This window comes from Rhipicephalus microplus, chromosome 4, assembly GCF_043290135.1.
Source record: "Rhipicephalus microplus isolate Deutch F79 chromosome 4, USDA_Rmic, whole genome shotgun sequence".
NCBI lineage: Eukaryota > Metazoa > Arthropoda > Arachnida > Ixodida > Ixodidae > Rhipicephalus > Rhipicephalus microplus.
The window spans coordinates 33418853-33436869 of NC_134703.1; the positions used below are offsets into that span (position 1 = coordinate 33418853).

The following is an 18017-nucleotide window of genomic DNA, read 5'->3' on the forward strand; positions in this document are numbered from 1 at the left end:
TCCAGCAGTGGAAAGGCTAGTTAACAAGAAAGGAACTGGAGAATCGAATAAATGCAGCATAAAGCAAGGCAGGAGGTACGTTGAGTGCAAAAAAAGATGTTGTATACGGAACTCCTTTCACAGGTGGAAAGGAATACGTTGGTCAGACGGGTCGGTGCATAAATGTGTGCCTTCGTGAACATGAGAGTTCACTAAAGGGGGCCCCTTACTCACACTTAGCGATGCACTGCAAGGAAGGCACATGCCAACCGAAATTTTACGACACACGAATAATTGACAGGCACAACAAGCGGACAACGAGAGAAATAATGGAAGCGTATAGAATAAGGAAAGGAGGGAACAGTTGCGTCAGCCAAGCGTCAGTTCTACTAACAGATGCGGAATTCGCTTTTTTGGACGTCACATAACCCAGTGTTTTTTTTCTGTGTTACGTTTTTTTCTTCGTTCTTGGTACGTGTTTGTTTCCGATTGTGGGCGCCTACATATTTTTCAATGTCACGTTTTTGATGGTGACAGGGGAAGTTGGGAGTGACCCACATGCGTGTGATGTATTTATTAGTGTTCGCTTCGAAAAAAAGTTTCAGTTGCTAGTAAGCGCTTGTCTGTGTCCTCTGTGAGTGTGTGTATATTTTTTGCGCTTGTCTCATCATGAACCATTACCAACACGCCCAACTGGCAGTCATCCTTAATAGAAAAAAGAATAACGGGACACTGTTTTCTGCCTCCTGCCGTGGGGCACATGCCTCAAATCTGTTAGGAGAGGAGATGGGGGATAAAAAGATGTAAAAAAAAGAGAGAAGATGACGAGAAGGGGCGAGTGGATTACAAGAGAATAGCTTGTCAGTCTAGGCGGTAACATCCTGCGCTGTAAGCATTTTTCTTCGGTGCATAAGGTGAGTACTTGGCGCACCTGTTTGGCTCCCGTTCCCGCGTGCGTAGCCAGACTGTGGCACACCGGGCCCTTGCCTGCCCCCGAATTTTTTTGCTCACCATGACATAGAAAGTGGAAAATGACCATAATAAAGGGGTGCCCTACCCGAAATAATAGAGGTACTTCCCTCCGAAAAAAATCCCGCGTAAGCCCCGATTGAGAGAGTTGAGAGGCGTCGCCGTTGGCGCTGGCGGCGTAACAGATAGAGCGAACAAGTGGGGACAGTGTGTGAAATAGTGCGAACGAAGACGAAAGCAAGCGGAGTCCGTTGATATTACGAGCCACTATAGCCTCTAACCTCGCTTTCTTGCGCCATGAACGCTGGCACTGGTCCCTCGGTCGAAGCTCGTGTGCGTGCAGATCTGTCGCGTACATTACGACTGGCCACGGCAAGACAGCGTGTTCGTGCCACTTCTCTAGCCCGGCCGCGGACTGGCTTCGCTTGTCGTGACGCGGCTGTGGGCGTTTCGCTTGGTTCGCCACGTCTGCCATACACAGAGTGGCGTGCGTAGCACTCACTGACAGATTCGGGGAAGGTTACGTGGCTGCAATCACAGCTGGCGTTGCCCCAATACCATAACCGTCGGTTCTTAAAAAAATTTCTTTCTATTAAATTCCTTAAAGTACTGGAAAGAAGTTTGGTAAGGGTTCAGGATTTTTTTTCTTCTAACACACAGAGCAAAATGACCGCTCAGAGTTTGGTCCGGGCATGCTTGTGGGGCAATGTCGAGACGTGCTGGAAATACTAAACCATTCATCATCCACTCGTCTCACAAACAAACCATTGAGCTCTACCAATGCCAACTTACCTGATCGGTAGTCTAGTACATGGTTGTACGCACGCTCCTATTCAAAGGAAAAAGTCTTAAACATTTCTTTTCTATTGGGCCAAATGAAAATGGAATGTGGTGCAAAGTGTAATCAATTCCTTCGCTCCTTTTCAGGCTTGTTTCACTGCGCTCTCTTACCTTAACGGCACAGGTAGTTCTGAGACGCCATGGCTACGCACAGAAAACCCGTTGCTGGTGCAACACAGCCCTTCACCCATCCCAACGTACCGAAGGTCTACGACGAAGTTAGGCAACCCGATCGACAAGCCACTGTCGAGCTTCTCAAGGCTTGGCAGGCGTCGTTTTTTACGTGCTCGAATAGCAGTGGCGCGAGCGAGCACCAGTACCTTGACGTCGGTTGCGGACCGGGCAACTTTACGCGCAACTACCTGCTTCCCTTGTGCCCACCGACGCTGAAGAGACTCGTGGCTTGCGACAACTCGGCTGCAATGGTGGATTAGGCGGCAAGGGTGCACGGTCACGCCAAGATCGATCACCGACTACTGGACATAACTGTGGACAAGGACGTCGACCGGTTCATCGCAGAGGAAAGCCGATTTCAGAGGATATACTCTTTTCTCGTCCTCCATTGGATACAAGACAGGGCAGCTGCGCTTAAGAACATCGAGCGCCTGATGACACCTGGAGGCGAGTGCCTTATAGTTTACAACCCGCAGCCGGGACCAGCTATGCTGAATCGAGCCTTCCTGGAGAGTGAATCGTGGGCAAAATACCGCGATGTAAGTAAACGCTGGCGTTGAACATTACTTCAGCTAAAGAGGCCCACATGAAGCCTAGCTACATCCACATATTTTTATCGAGACATGTACTATTCTGTAATCTTTCAGAGCGGTGGCCGACTGGTTGAAGCGACATTAGAGAGAAACAGATTTTTTTGTATTAGAAAATTGTTCTCTTACAATTCTAATGTCAACACGCTTGTCGTGGAAACACGCTTGGGAAATGGCAAAACGTGCAAAGAGAAAATTATACGAATGCCGACATCACTTTGACATTCCCGCATCAAATCCTGACGCCATAGATTTTGAAGGCATCTACTAGGTTCTACGTAGTTCCTGGTCAATCAAAATCAAGTACATTGCGCTTTGAGGCGGCTATAACGTATTAAGATTAACAAAATTTCGTGGAGCCAATGTCTCTAAAATGCTGAACATGAAGTCCGTGACGTTACACGCTGAGATTTCGGCGCGAACTTGAAATTTCAACTTTGACCTTGATTTTGTCTTCTATTGTTGAGCTTATGACTGCGAAAGTATTGACATTATAATTGTTAGAATATAATTATTTATAAATATAAACTGATTTATTGTGTCTTTTTTGCGTCATTTTTCTCTTTAAAAAGTAGTCTAACCATAGCTGAGCGCATGCAGAGGGGGGAGAGCAGGGACGGTGCTGCCGCCTTAGTTTAAGAGAGAGAGAGAGAGAGAGAGAGACGGGTGGTTGGGGAGAGCACAAACTCTGCTCAATGCTCGGACTTAATAAAGGAAGGGGGCACTCCGATCAGTGTTCGTCACCCCACCCCCGACCCGATGGGGAACCTACAGCGCACGTCTTTGCGTTAAAAACGCATGTTTGTACCAAGGAGGTTTAAAAAAAAAATGGCTGGAGTGCGAAGCCCCCGCAATGCTTTGCCAGCAGTAGTGAAGCCAGCTTTCGCCCTCCACAGATCTCAGGAACATGCTATTTTCTAGTGCTGCCCACTTAGACATCCAGTAGCTTTGAGCTGTTAATCTAAAGGCTATGTCGATTATAATTTGAAAGGTAGTTGTTTCCGAAGAAATATTCCGCAGAGACTAGTGTTGGAGACTTAATCTGCAATAAAATTTGCCTTGAATTTGAGGCTTACTTAAGAAAACTAGTAACACAAGGATACACTTTTAGCACAATGTGACCCTGAAATGTTGCCACGTTAAACTCGTCGGGCGTGCGAGGACAACGCTCCTTCTCAATCGCCGACTGTGAACAGCTCATGCCCCTAGTAAGATGGCTACCGTAGCCGCCATCTAACGGTTGGCACAGCTTCACTTGTGAGCAAGAATTTCCACTCCAGCAATTTTTTTTTAAAACCGCCTTGGTTTACCCGCCGTTTCGAAGTGGATAGCGACGGCAGTTTCTGTGATGTCATGTTTGAGACAGGGGCTGGCTGAAAAGTATCTACTAATAACGTAGATGCAGCGATATCATCGGAACCCATTTCACGAGGTCGTCAACCGTGTATACAATATAGGCAGGACAGCAAACACAGGATGTGCGCTGTCGTGCCTGTCCATGCTCAGTAATATCTCTTCAACACTCGGGGTAGATTGGATTGTATATTTACTTTACAACGTCGTACAATCGCACAACGACCACCCGGGGGCAAGATACTGCCTGCCTCCGGGTACTAACGGTGCTGCTATACTCTGCATAGAGGGACATAAAAATGATGAAACGAGGTGGGGCCAGAAGTGCAGGAAATGGGAGCTTCGAGCAAAGTTGTCGAGCCGAACCAACAGGGATAATTTTTTTCTGCTCACTTTAGTTTCTCTAAAGTGAGAAACTGAATCCATCTTGGCCAAATGCAACGTTCAGGCTCATTTTCATACCCTTTTCGGTTGCAAATTTCAAAATAAAAAAGGATTTCTTACTCGCGCGGTAAATAAATAATTAATCAATAATTAATTAATTAATTCAAGTAGGGTACCCTATAGACGCTCATTCGGGGCTTTGCGTAAAGGGAGCATACAAAACGTTGCACGGTTTACAAGGGGCTTCAATTTACGAAAATAATGAGAAAGCGAATTGTTAATATTCGTACAACAGTCCCGATAAACAGGTCGAAGCCACAGCCTGTGAAAGTGTTCTTTTCCAAATTGTCGACAGGTGATGTCCGTGCCAGTATACCACGAACTTGACGACGCTGTCTCTTTGAGAAAGAACGTCTCCGAGCTTGTCAAGCAAACGGGGATTGTTCCACTGAGCTGCGAATTGGTTCGAATCAACGTCAAAAGTGCCAATATCGACGACGTTGCTCGTGAGTATGCGACACACTCTTATTTTTTTTTTCTTATCCGAGTTATCTTTGTAAGGCTCGTTTCTTCTTTGTAAGACACAATATGAATGAGAACTAACGACGTTGCCGAGGAAAGTACAGGGGACGTTATTAAACTTATTAGGAATATCTGTAATGTAAATGTTTCTTATTGGTAGTAATTGTAGTGTAAATTATGTTTGTATATCCTCGTAGTTATGTGTGTGTAAAGAATATCTTTGTAGGCACACTTCAGTAACGATATTGACATTGCAAATAAACATGTCCCTACGGGACATACACGATCACACCTGCGTTCTTATGAAAGACCCTGCTTGACAATGGCTCAAAGAAAAAAAAATCTGAAGCGTCTTAATATCACAATGTATTTTGTTATTTAAAAAAATCACAGCATATCCACGGAGTGAATGATGATTGGTGGGGCAAAGCGTTCGTCAGTCCGTCCATGCTTCCGTCCGTCCATTCGTGCTCGCTGGCGTCCGTCCGCGCATTCGTTTGTGGGTACGTCCATCGGTGTGCCCGTCGATGCGTCCGTCCGCCCATGAGTCGTCTGTGTTTGTCAATCCGTTCGTGCGCCTGTTCGTGCAGCCGTCCCTCTGCCTGTCCATCCGTCCGTCCATCCGTGCGTCCGCCCATCTGCCTGCCTGCCTGCCTGTCTGACTGTCCATCCGTCCGTCCGTCCGTCCGTCCGTCCATCACTCCGTCCGTCCGTCCGTTCGTCCATCTATCTGGTGAACACTCTACCACCATCTCACATCTTTTCACCATGTATTCATCATATACAAGTATCACCGTCCAGCTGACATTCTAGGGACGGCTCTCTCGAATAGGTGCCGACGGTGGGTACACACGACAACGAGGGACGCACAAGCCACGCTATAAGGAGCTTCGCCCCTAAAACTAACTGACAATATTGCCAAGGACAGAATGAAGTTGCAGGTGCAGTCGCCACCGGCAGCAAGTTATCTTTCCGTTCTTTTTACAGACAATGATGCCGAAAGGAAAGCATGGGAGATGTTGTTTGTAATAATTATGATGTACTGCATCATAATTATTACAAACAACATCCCCCAAACAACATCCCTCATAATTACTACAAACAATATTTGTAATGAATATGATGGAAATGTTTTCTTCACAACAAATGTGAAGAAAACGTTTCCATCATAATCATTGCAAACAACATCACCCATGCTTTCCTAGGCATAATTTTTTGTTATTTCTCGTTAATGTCGAGTATAACAAAAAAACTATCCCTTGCAGTTTCCCTTCTTTCCTCCACGATACTTTTCCAATTCAACCAATCAGAAGCGACTGTTTTTGTTTAACTATCGCCGTATATTCATAGCGAAAGCATGTGTTTAAACTTCTGAATAGTTGTACGACACAAAGAGCGATGGTGTATTTTCTCACTGATATTTACTATAAGGACTCTTTTTGTTAAACCCTACCACCACATCATGGAATAGCGGAAAAATCCTTCGCAATATATATTACCCTTTAGCAAGAACCCAGTTTACAAGCTCGAGTTAATCTAACCCGGTTTTCTGAAAGAAGCCGCTCATCACGTCTGAAATTTTTATATCAACTAGTTTAAGGGCACTGTAATGTCGAAGTTAGCGAGGTGGAGGAGGAATAAGTTTTGTATGGAAACCAGCAAGTTTACGCCGCTGGACCTAGGCCTCCCATGAGCGTGCATATTTTATTTTTTTACGATTATTCAACGTTCCAAAGGCATGGACGCTTTTTTGTTTTCATAACGAGTCTTTCAAGTATACTTTTTTCCGCGAACAGTCAGAGATTGGAGTAAACTTAGCAGCTACATCGTTCAAGCACATTCTTTGTCAGCATTATCACCTCTTCTTGATGGCTGAAATACAATTGGTTTTCATAGCGGCTGTATGTATTGCATGCATGTTGCCTGTTTTGATTCAATTGAGCATTTTATAAACGCTTTGAATAATGACTGATTCTAATTTTTCGGAGTTTTTTTACTGTAATAATTGCATGTACATGTGCTTTGAGGGCCATTATTTGTTGCATTTTCTTTCGAGTATTGTATCCCACCTTGCTAAAACTCAGGTAGGTGTTGCCGTAACAATAAATTAGTAATAAATAGAATAATGTCGTTCAAAGCATTGGCATTGCTATATGCAGTTTATCATTTGCACTTCTAATCATATGGTGGTTTGGGGAAGTGAAACCCCACAAATCATCATTATAATTATCCCTTCCCTGGACATATTTGCGCTATCGACAAAGACCCTGGCTGTATATATAAAGAAATTTTAAGTAGCTGCCTAAAAACTCTGCATGCATACCTGAATAGTTGCTTTCATGGTTCTTGCTACTCTTTTGTGCTGTATTTCGTTCAGTGTAAAAATGAAGAAGGCTTAGACTGGAGGTGCAGTTGATTCATCTTTACCAAAACCTTCCGCAATCACATGCACTTACAAAAGTGTTGCATTTACAAAGGTGTACTCCTTTCGCATTGGTATGGCAGACACTCCTACATGCGACTACTGCGGAGCTGAAGAGACCATCGAACACGTCCTGTGCAGCTGCGCTTGCTACGACACACAGCGATGCCAGCTCCGGATGGTTTTGAATCAACTTGACCCTGGACCATTTTGTGTGCAGAAGATACTAGGACCTTGGGCATCTGCCTCAGTTGCGCAGAAAGCAACTAAAGCACTGCTACTTTACCTTAAGTCAACAAACCTGAGCGACCGTCTGTAGACTGTGTGTGCTCCCCGAGTGTGCTCGTGATTGTGTGTACCTTCTCATCTCTCTGCAACCTCTTTTCTCCCCTTTATCCCTTCCCCAGTGCAGGGTAGCAAACCGGATGTTCGTCTGGTTAAACTCCCTGCCTTTCCTTGCATCTTTATCTCTCTCTCTCTCTCTCTCACATGCACCACAGTTCTATGGCTTCTTGCGAAAAAAATAAAAATAAGGAAGCATAAACAAAACAGGGCAGATTTTTGTTTTGTTATGTTGAGAATTTGATTTTTCTGCTTTTCAGGCTTGTTCGCAATCACCACTCCTTTCTACCCTCTGCTGACGGAAGAAGAGAAGCTCGATTTATTTAAGTTCATCAAAAATTTCATGCTGCAAGGCCGCTGCTCCCACTTCTCCACCTCCGGAACAACAGAACAGCTGAGATTTGTATTTCATGGATACAAACCATAGAAGTCACGGCAACGCCTTCAGGGTGGACAGGCTGATGTTAACACCAAAACCCTAAGGCAGCCTGTGTCTGCTTGTTGGCATACGTCACCAAGGCGGATCGCAAGGAGCACGTTCTGCACTAGGAAACTTCAATTATACCAGTAAATTCAAGATAGGATGGACAAAAATCATTAACAAGTGTTAGGAAATACAATTTGCTACCACTGCACCTTGTACGAAGCTGGAGTTACGAATTTTTTTCTTCACCAGAAGTGCTTTTCTGGACGAGTATTTGAGTGGCTCCTCGATCATCAAACTGGCTGTAGAACCCCTTGCATATAAATAAAAAAGCGCACCATCGTTTCTCAGCAGTTTTTTAAGCACGAAGAAATTACGCCTTTTCTCTCTTTTTTTTTTGGGGGGGGGGGGGGGAGAAACTCTCTGCAAAGGCATTCATTATCTGTTTCGGGGATGCTTTGTAAGTTTCACATGTATTTTTGTTTGATAAAAACAAGTTGCGACGTGGTTAAATATCTTTTAACAACTTTGCACGAAAAAAAAAACAAGGACGAAAAAAAAAGAACGCACACGGACAAGCGCAATTTAGCTGCTTTATTTTTGAAAATATATCTGCTCAAGTATCCAACTTGATCTGCGTGATCTTGTAACAAAAACACGTCACTCCCGTATAGAACAATCACACGCGATTACAATGCTTCAGATCAGCGTGTCTATAGCAACTGCATTCATCAAGATCATGTTGCAAACATTGAGTATATGCAATTAAAAAAAATCAGTTGGTAGAGAGCACTCGCTTATACATGTTCTCGTTCCTTTGTTCTTGTTTTTTCGCGCAAAGTGCTTAAAAGATTAAATATTTTCAAACCAGTCCGGCTAGCAGTTTTGCGCTTAAAGACTTCATTTAACTTGCCGTAGCTTCTGTCGCTTCAGTCGTTCATCAACACAACACCTTCCACCCATACAAATCCACTTTAGGGGTATTTTACACTGAATGTTTTGACTGGTCACTGGCCCACGATTCAAAATTTATAAACCTGAAAGGAAAAAAAAGGCTGGCATAACGAGCCTCCGATCAAGCAGCTACTGAACAGGACAGCCAGGAGTCAGTTTTAGGTGGATGAATGGGTACCCAAGCCATGCTCTTGAAAGGTTATCACGAGCGGGTGCCTGGGGTGCTCTGCCGCCATGAAGCTGCCCGGAGGCGAAGGGGTGGTGGTGAGGGGGGGGGGGGGGTGAGCTCTTCAGTACTCCTGCAGTCTTCACCGCGACTAGAAAAGCTTATTTCTATCAAGAACTTCACATGAAAGAGCTTGCGACGGAAGGTCATGACACCCCTAACGCACACCTCCGATCAATAAACATTGAAACATTGATGCGGCGCATGAACGATAGTGCGTTGAGATGTATCCGAATAGACCCGGTATAAACGTAAGCCGACATAAGCCCGATAGTAGCGCTGAAGATGAGTGGATATATAGGACCAACTCACTCATCAAATATAGTTTGCGCTTATAGCTACACTCACGGACGCACCAGTACTTTCATCAACCGAACTAACTCGGACCTAGCATCACTCAAATTTTCCTTAACCAGACTCACTTGTACTCAAGCTCACCAAAATATTACTCACATGGACTCAACTTAAACTAAGACTCGCGGCGCGATGTGGGTCTGAGAAAATCTACTGAGTGTGTTCGCCGACCTATGGTTGACACCGCACAAACAACGGCGCGAAACAGCAGCTTAATGAATGCGCCCGCTATCGGACCGAAGGATTAGAGAGCAGTAACTGGGAAATTGACCGACAGATGCTGGACACATACAAGCCAAGAATGTGGGGGTGCTTTGAAATCGTCGTGCAGAAAGTAGCTCAGCAATTTGGAAACCAAAATGTCCGCAAAATGAGAACGTTTTGGCTGGCTTTCTTGCGCTTAGAAACAACAGCGCAATACCGAAACTGAAATCTATCCCCGCCACGGTGGTCTAGTGCCTAAGGCATATTCGGCTGCTGACCTGCGGGTCACGGGATTGAATCCCGGCTGCGGCGGCTGCATTTCCGATAGAGGTGGAAATGTTGTAAGCCCGTGTGCTCAGATTTGGGTGCACGTTAAAGAACCCCAGGTGGTCTAAACTTACAGAGCCCTACATTACGGCGTCTCTGATAATCATATGGTGGCTTTGGGACGTTAAACCCCACGTATTATCATCAAAGTGCAATCTGCGGACGCGACGTTATTACATCAGTCATTTCTCTTCTTTGAACGAGTCATTTGTTCAGCGAGGACGAGGGGGGCTTTTTGTTGTCGTTGATCGCACACCACCGGCATTATCTAGCAAAGCCATGCTCAACGCTTCTCACACCACGTTCGTCTGCACCCATGCACTGCACTATCCTGGCAGAATAGAAATATTCTCAAATTGTTAATTGGACCCCAGCCACGGCTTTATATGCAAACGCTGAACTCGGTATCGCGCACGTTAATACACGAATACACGGGCCTTTTCTCTGCAGTGCAGAGTGAAGAGTGGTTGCCGGCGAACCGGGTCCAACGCGATAGTCCGCTACCCTGCCCGCCATCCATGGCGGAGATGGCGGCGTCACATGCACACGAGGTGCCCCAGAACAAGGTCCGTTAGCCTTTATTTTTCACTGTCATTTATAGTACATTATGCCGATGTAGGTCGCGCTTGAAGAAAGTGTTGCTATAGTCAACTAAAGATAAAATGAATATAGTCAATTAAAGGTAAAATGAATACACCGACCACGTATATACAATGCGCATTCCCGACCGGACGAGTTTTAGGCAAAACCTTCATTGAAACCGTTATCAGAAGAACGGCTGCGTAAGCTCCGATGTGAAAAAAAAATCAATTTTCATTTAACGAACCGGTTAAATTATGAAAGCTCAACGCAAAAATACAACAACGTTTGGCGGTAGCGTTGCTTCATACAGTCACAAATCATCGATGTTTCAGGCGTGGCTCATCCCTTGGAGCCACGCGCAAATAAAATGGCAACGTTTTTTGCGCTGCCTCCGGCCGCGTGGAACGCCATCGCCGCGGACACCGCCAGGACAGCACAGAGGGCGCCCACGAAGATGACGTATTCGCCGTCGGGTGTGAACAGCGCCGCCGCTGATGCGGCCACGTGAGCGGCTGGCGCGAAGACGAGCATTGACCATTGGCGCGTGTCAAGCGCGTGGAAGGAGACCAGGGCCCAGAAGACATGCAGCACACTGCGCAATAACATCACGAGCAGAAATCTCGTACAACAGACCTCGGGGAGTCTTTCTGAAGTACGAACACTTGCCGAAACGCTGCAGATGCCCATGCTGGTTTTCTCGACACACTTCCAACGCTGTCGCAAATATACGTTAGAAAAAGCTCACGTGTCACGTCTGCAGTTATCCTCTCACCATTTGTGTTAAGAGGAAGAGGAGTATCAAAGTTGCTCCTTTAGGGAGTAACTATAACCTGCCACAGATATTCCTCCCTCTTGGGCGTAACTGCGAAGGGACTAACTGTTACTCCACCCGTCGCGGTTACTAACAGTTGCTGCTTCCCGATACTCTTGAATGGAGCAACTGTATGGTACATGCTGCGAGAGAAAAATGAGTTCTTGTTTGACTTAACCAGCATTTCGAGGTTTATGTGATTATAGATGTACGACACACATAGAGTCGATCACCTCAGAAGCGAGTTTCAGAACATTTACAGCAAGCACATTTCTAACTCATCACTACCACTGGGTCGGCATGCGCGTACACTCACCACTACACCATGCCCTGCTATAATATGGCACTGTTTGGAAGGAAACGGGGTTATGTATACATGCACTGACGGGTAGTTTGCACACGATGAATACATTTTTGTAGTTACTCCCAAAAAGGGCGCTTTCCTCCACTGGGGAGGAAAGCACCCTTTTTGCCGTGCCATGTGCAAACTTTTGCAAGCTATTTCTTGTGGGAGCCAAGCACCCTTTTTGGATTAACTATGCAGTCACCCTAGAAAGTTTTTAAAGACGACCGCCTTTCTCGGAATATTTGAGAGGGAGAAATGAACTTTATTGTGACCAGGCTCTTTGAACGGAGAAATTTTGGTCTGTCTGTCTGTGTCTGTCTCTGTCTCTGTGTGTGTCTGTGTCTGTTTTTGTCTCTGCGTGTGTCTGTGTCTCTGTCGCTGTCTCTGTCGGTCGGTCGGTCGGTCGGTCGGTCAGTCGGTCGGTCGGTCGGTCGGTCGGTCCCACCCGTCCGTCCGTCCGTCTCACGATTCAGCCACCTGGCCAAAGTTTAAGCACTCGCTGAACGCCCTGCCATCTTAAACTAGTGGCTGCGTTCACACTTTGTGTACATTGTCGATGAAAAAGCACATAGTGTGCATATCTGGGGCGCGATACAATATTAGGTGGTGTGTTCATTTACTATAAATGCATAGACACGTAATTCTGAAGGTCCTATAGTGGTTCTGGCACTGCGCTGAAAATTCAACGCTATACACGAAAAAGACGGCTGGTGGAACATTGCCTTTTGACATTCACAGCGAATCATGCAAATACGCAAAGTGTAAGGTTTTTATCCCTCAGTGACCTTGTATTTCTACATTGCTAACCATTCGTGTTCACTGCAAGTTCCAGAGAAAGTCGCAATGGCAGGAGCTTCCTATAAAATATAACTCTACGCTTACGCATAACTTTACTCCCAAAGGAGATTGCGCGTTTTCCTTTGCTCCACGTGATATGCATGATGCATTCGCACATATATACCTGAAGGTTCCTGCAGTGACTGCTACCACACTTAGACGTCGTGGCGTACCACCGAAAATGCTGGCCGTTCCGGGTCCTAGAGCATCGGTAAGTTGGCCGAGGAGCGAGAAGAGAGCGCTCATGGCTCCAAAAGCGAGGCCAGCCGTGTAGGCGAACGCCAGGCGAGATCGCATAGCATTCTCAGAACCAGTCAACGCTACCGCGTTCAGCAAGCGTTCGGCCTTATGCAGCACACGGAAGAAGAGAAGCCGGAAGCACTCCTGTGGGAAAAATGTTAACTGAAATCTGGCTATAGAGTGGTCTATAAGAGGATTTCTATAGCATTCAAGCGTCTTGATTCTGTTGAATCACCCGCATGCATTGTAAAAAGAACAACACTAATCAGCTTGATCTTGCATGTATTTCCGCTACTAATATTTAACGATATAACAAATACCTTTTATCAATGCTCAATTGCCTTGAAAATTCCTTTCTTATAACCGATAATTGCTTTAAACGAGTTGAACGAAAGAAATAACATAGGGGTCGGCAAGTTCTTATGATAAAACTATAGTATCAGATGGGATAGACCAAAAGACATCAGTGTTAAAGGGGCCCTGAAACACTTTTTCCAGTAACCATGAAATGGATTCACTTAAAGAGCTTATTCCGACACGAATTCAACGCCGCAAGAATTTTAGGAGTGCGTCCAGTATAACGAGCACAGTAGCAAATATTTGTCTTCCCTCATCCCGACGAAAGTGCTGGAAGCTAAGCAGGGAGGCATGACAGGGGCGAAGAAAATACGTCACGCGCGCCTCGTGACATTGAGCACTTTTGTTCTTTTGACGCGGCCTTTTCAGTGTGGTCGTGCATGCCCACGTGGACAAGTCGCGGCCTCCTGCGGCGATCCCTGTAATGACAGAGTGCCATGTTCAAATCAGCCAATGGCTGATAGATGGCCTTCTACGAGTGATTTTCGAGCGTCTTCGGTAATTTGTCGAGAGAAGAGAAAGCAGTTTTTAGCTGCCTTTGATGATTTATTGTGAATTCTAGGGCACATATCACATTAAAATATTTAGCTCACATGTTCTGGGGCGCCTCTTCTACCAATCGGCAGCATTTTCTGACCATACTCAGAAATTGTTGCAGGGCCCATTTAGGGAGGACAAAGCTGTGTATTTTTCAGACATGTTCACGAATTCGGACACTTCCACAGGACCACCACAAGCCACCTAGAGTCCACTTACGACAATGTCTAAAGTTTTTGAGGCTGAAACTCTTCCAAACCTCAGTATTTTTACTCAAGTTGCATCGACCGCCGCTGCCACACCGTAGCGGATTTCGAAACCTCGGCCTTGCAGCAATGCCACAACGCTGCGTGGTGAAGCATATTGTGGTTCCGAAGGGGCGCTGGGGAACGCTGGGTTGTGGGCGGATAATTGAATTTTTCGTTTTCTTCTTTCTTCTCAAAGATTTCTCGTCCCATTGGGTTTCATCAAGGAGGCACAACATTTAGAATTCATTGTTATAACCAATAATGCGACACGTGAACGTAGCTGTAAGCGGGTTACTTCACCATAAACAACATGCAAAAGTTGAAGGTGCAGCAACATCACATAGTTACAGAGGATGTATTTTAAGAGCGGTATCGTTGTAAGTGTGTTTGACTGCATTTATAAAAATCATTGCCTGTATATCTTTCGTTTGATGAAAAGCTCATGAGGGCGCAGGTCGTGATTCTACATATTAGTTTTGATAGATAGATACATGAACAGATAGATTAGATAGATAGATAGATACATGAACAGATAGATTAGATAGATAGATAGATAGATAGATAGATAGATAGATAGATAGATAGATAGATAGATAGATAGATAGATGAACAGATAGATAGATAGATAGATAGATAGATAGATAGATAGATAGATAGATAGATAGATAGATAGATAGATAGATAGATAGATAGATAGATAGATAGATAGATGCTACGTATACGTGTAATTGCCAACAGAATGGAGCGTGCCTGTGAGAGGACAGCGATGGCGACCCCTGGCGCGCTGTAATGGTGCAGGGGCACAAGTAGCAGCCAGGCGAAAGAGGCGAGCAGCAGCGAGAGCAGCCAGAAGAAGGAACCCGTCACGAACACGATCACGCGGCTCGGCTGTCCCGCCACGGTGAGCACGAACATCGACAGCGTCGGCCCGAAGCCCAGCAGCGAGCAGCCGGTGAACTCCAGCAGAGTCATGGTGGGCCTTCGTCACCGTGGCCCACGCCGAGAATTGTGGCTTGCGCCCACTATCAGCTTACGAATAGAAAGAGCCGATGGACGTTAAGAAAGTGCCGGAAATCGAAATGCCCACGAAGGGAAACAACTTCCGTTACCATGTAGCGATTTGGATCATTCTTTTTTGCGTTCGTCTCAATATTCGGTGCCACGTAGACTCTAGCGCTGAAGAATGCGACGGAAAAGCGTCGCAGAGTTGTTTTAACGGTGAGAGCGTAATTAGATAAAGTGGTGTGACAGCAATAATAATAATAATAATAATAATAATAATAATAATAATAATAATAATAATAATAATAATAATAATAATAATAATAATAATATAATAATAATAATAATAATAATAATAATAATAATAATAATAATAATAATAATAATAATAATAATAATAATAATAATAATAATAATAATAATATGTAGAGTTTTACGATCCAAAACCACGATATGATTATGAGAGACGCCGCCGTAATGGAGGACTCCGGAAATTTCGACCACCTGGTGTTTTTGAGCGCGCACTGATATCGCCCAGTACATGGGCCTCTACCATTTTATCTCCATTGAAATGCGACCGCCGCGGTCGGTATCGAACTCACGACCTTCGCAGTCAGCAGCCGAGCACCCTAGCCACTGATACACTGAGGCGGACAGAGGAAATAGCTGATTTGATGATGATTGATATGTGGGGTTTAACGTCCCAAAACCACCATTTGATTATGAGAGACGCCGTACACTCAAAAAAAATTGCCCGCAGCTTCCCTCGGGGGAACACTGAGGAGGATGCGGACCATATAATTGGTTAACGGGGTGTTAAAGTGCGACTTACTTGGGTCGATGGCTAAATTGGTTAACGTGGTTGTGAAATGGGGTGTTAAATTGCGACTTACTTGGGTCGATGGCTAAATTGGTTAACGTGGTTGTAGGAGGGGGTGTTAAATGAGTGAACACGTACACACGTATGCGAAAGGGCAGCGCTGGTCGAAGGGACGTCGATCATTGTGTTTGTGGATTCGTTGGAATTCATTTCACCGCGACCTTGGACGTCGACGCGCCGTACAAACCAACCGACGAGCGGCAACTGAGCGAGCGAGCGCCGACCTTGAGTATATATACAGCACGACGGCGCATGCACTGTCAGCTGTTGAATGTCAGCTTATACTCGCGCCTTGTAGTGCGCGGACGGCGCACTACAAGGCGCGAGTATAAGATGCTCCGCATCTAAAATATCGAGTAAAAAGGGTGTCTTTTTGTCCCATAACAATAATCGTCATCAGACTTGCGTGCGCTTCCTTTCTTGAAAACTTGGCGCTGGCCGCTTTCCTATCGAGAATCCAATGTAACCCTGATAATGGGCATGTCGATCGTGACCGGAATGTACCGGGCGCGGGGCGATAGCGCAAGGATGGAACGCAATATAGATGACGATTATTGTTGTGGGACAAAAAGACACCCTTTTTACTCGCTCTTTCTTTAGAGTGTAGTGGAAGGCTCCGGAAATTTCGACCACCTGGGGTTCTTTAACGTGCACCCAAATCTGAGCACACGACAGAGGAAATAGCGATGCGCATTTCCTCTGCGATGCGCATCGTATTCTTCTCGGAGATAGCGGGGAACTCGGCGATACAGCCGCGAGATGCAGGCTCGCGTCAAACAGCTATTTTTGGTACGAATAGATGCTACGAGCGAGGTCGACGCTTAGGCCACCACACGGTGTGTTAAGGCGTTGACGAAATTGCACTTTTCTTATCGGAAAGATGCCGAACGAGACAGACACGTAGCAACGACGTGTTCCAGGAGGTAATCACGGAGCCCACGGTCATGACGCATTACTTCGCTTTGCCGCTGCCAGCGGGTGCCGTCACCCCGCCGATCAGAATCACTACGGGAGGAAAGTGCGAGATAGGGAGAAAGAAATAAAGAAGAAGAAGGACAGGGAGGTTAACCAGATGAGCGTCCGGTTTGCTACCCTGCACTGGCGATAAGGGAATGGGAATGAAAACGAGAACGATAGAAGAGCAGTGTACGTACAAACAAGTAGAGTACAAAGAGCTTCCACACTGTGTGACCATGACGCAGCAATTAACGTGCCGGCGTGTTGTGGGTTCGAGGGCTGTTGACAGAACATTTTTGTTGTTCGTTTTTGGCATCTGATCATGTGCAGGAGGAGGGGTGAATCAAAAGTTCCAGGCCCCTATTCCATGTACGATAGCGTGACCAGGGAACTTTTGACCCCACACTCCTTTACATATTTTCGACGCCGTTTTTGTTGTTTTTTGCTTTTCTTTTTGAAAGACATACGTCACTGAAGTTATGACGAATCCCAGCATGAAACACTTTCGTGTTAAAGAACGAGAGAATGTTTCGCTACGTAGTACGTTTTTTTTTTTGTAGCTTATAGTGTAATTGCAGTGTGTGCAGGCAAATCATTTTTTTTTGTACAGCGGAGGTTGACGGGGTACCTGGTTACACATATTATGCCAGAACTCAAATTTTCGAGACAAGGACACGGCGCATGTGTAGCACCGTTCGCGGTCTGTAACTTCTTTTTGTCGCCAAGTAAAGCACCAGCAGAGTGCTTCAAACAAAACACTACTTTATTTTGTAACAGCTCTAAAGAAAGACAAATGATATACGTCAATCGATGATGCATAGCGTAGAGTGCGTATCTGCTTACCACATCAGCTAACAGTTTTCGCAAATTCCACACAGGCGGGGCAATGAAACGTGAAGAGTGCTGCAACATACACACAAATAAACATAGGTATCTAATTTTCACACAAGTAACTAGGTGAAAAGAGGGATATTGGTTAGATTTTTGGGTGTTTGTATGTTTTCCTCTCCCTCTGAAGCTCTTACCAAAATGTATTACGAACTAACACAGCTATAAATTCTTATAAACCAACACGGCGAACACACAGGACAAGAGGGTTGCTGAGTCATACCACAATACTCTTCAACAGGACGACCCTTTAGCGGCAGTTTTCGAT

General features: G+C 45.4%; 2 protein-coding genes across 2 annotated transcripts; one reads left to right on the forward strand and one right to left on the reverse strand.

Annotated features, from left to right (window-relative positions):
- Nucleotides 1-583: 583 nt before the first annotated feature.
- LOC119171606 (juvenile hormone acid O-methyltransferase) lies at nucleotides 584-8352 on the forward strand. The gene is given in 3 exon segments (XM_037422383.2): nucleotides 584-2501; nucleotides 4645-4795; nucleotides 7836-8352. Coding segments are annotated over 3 exon segments (891 nt in total). The 5' UTR covers nucleotides 584-1928; the 3' UTR covers nucleotides 8003-8352.
- Nucleotides 8353-10985: 2633 nt separating this feature from the next.
- Nucleotides 10986-14994, reverse strand: LOC119171607 (uncharacterized). Its single transcript, XM_075893016.1, has 2 exons — nucleotides 14759-14994; nucleotides 10986-11238 (listed from the first exon to the last, which is right to left on the reverse strand). Exons 1-2 carry the CDS (start codon nucleotides 14992-14994, stop codon nucleotides 10986-10988), a joined length of 489 nt encoding a protein of 162 aa, XP_075749131.1.
- Nucleotides 14995-18017: the final 3023 nt, after the last annotated feature.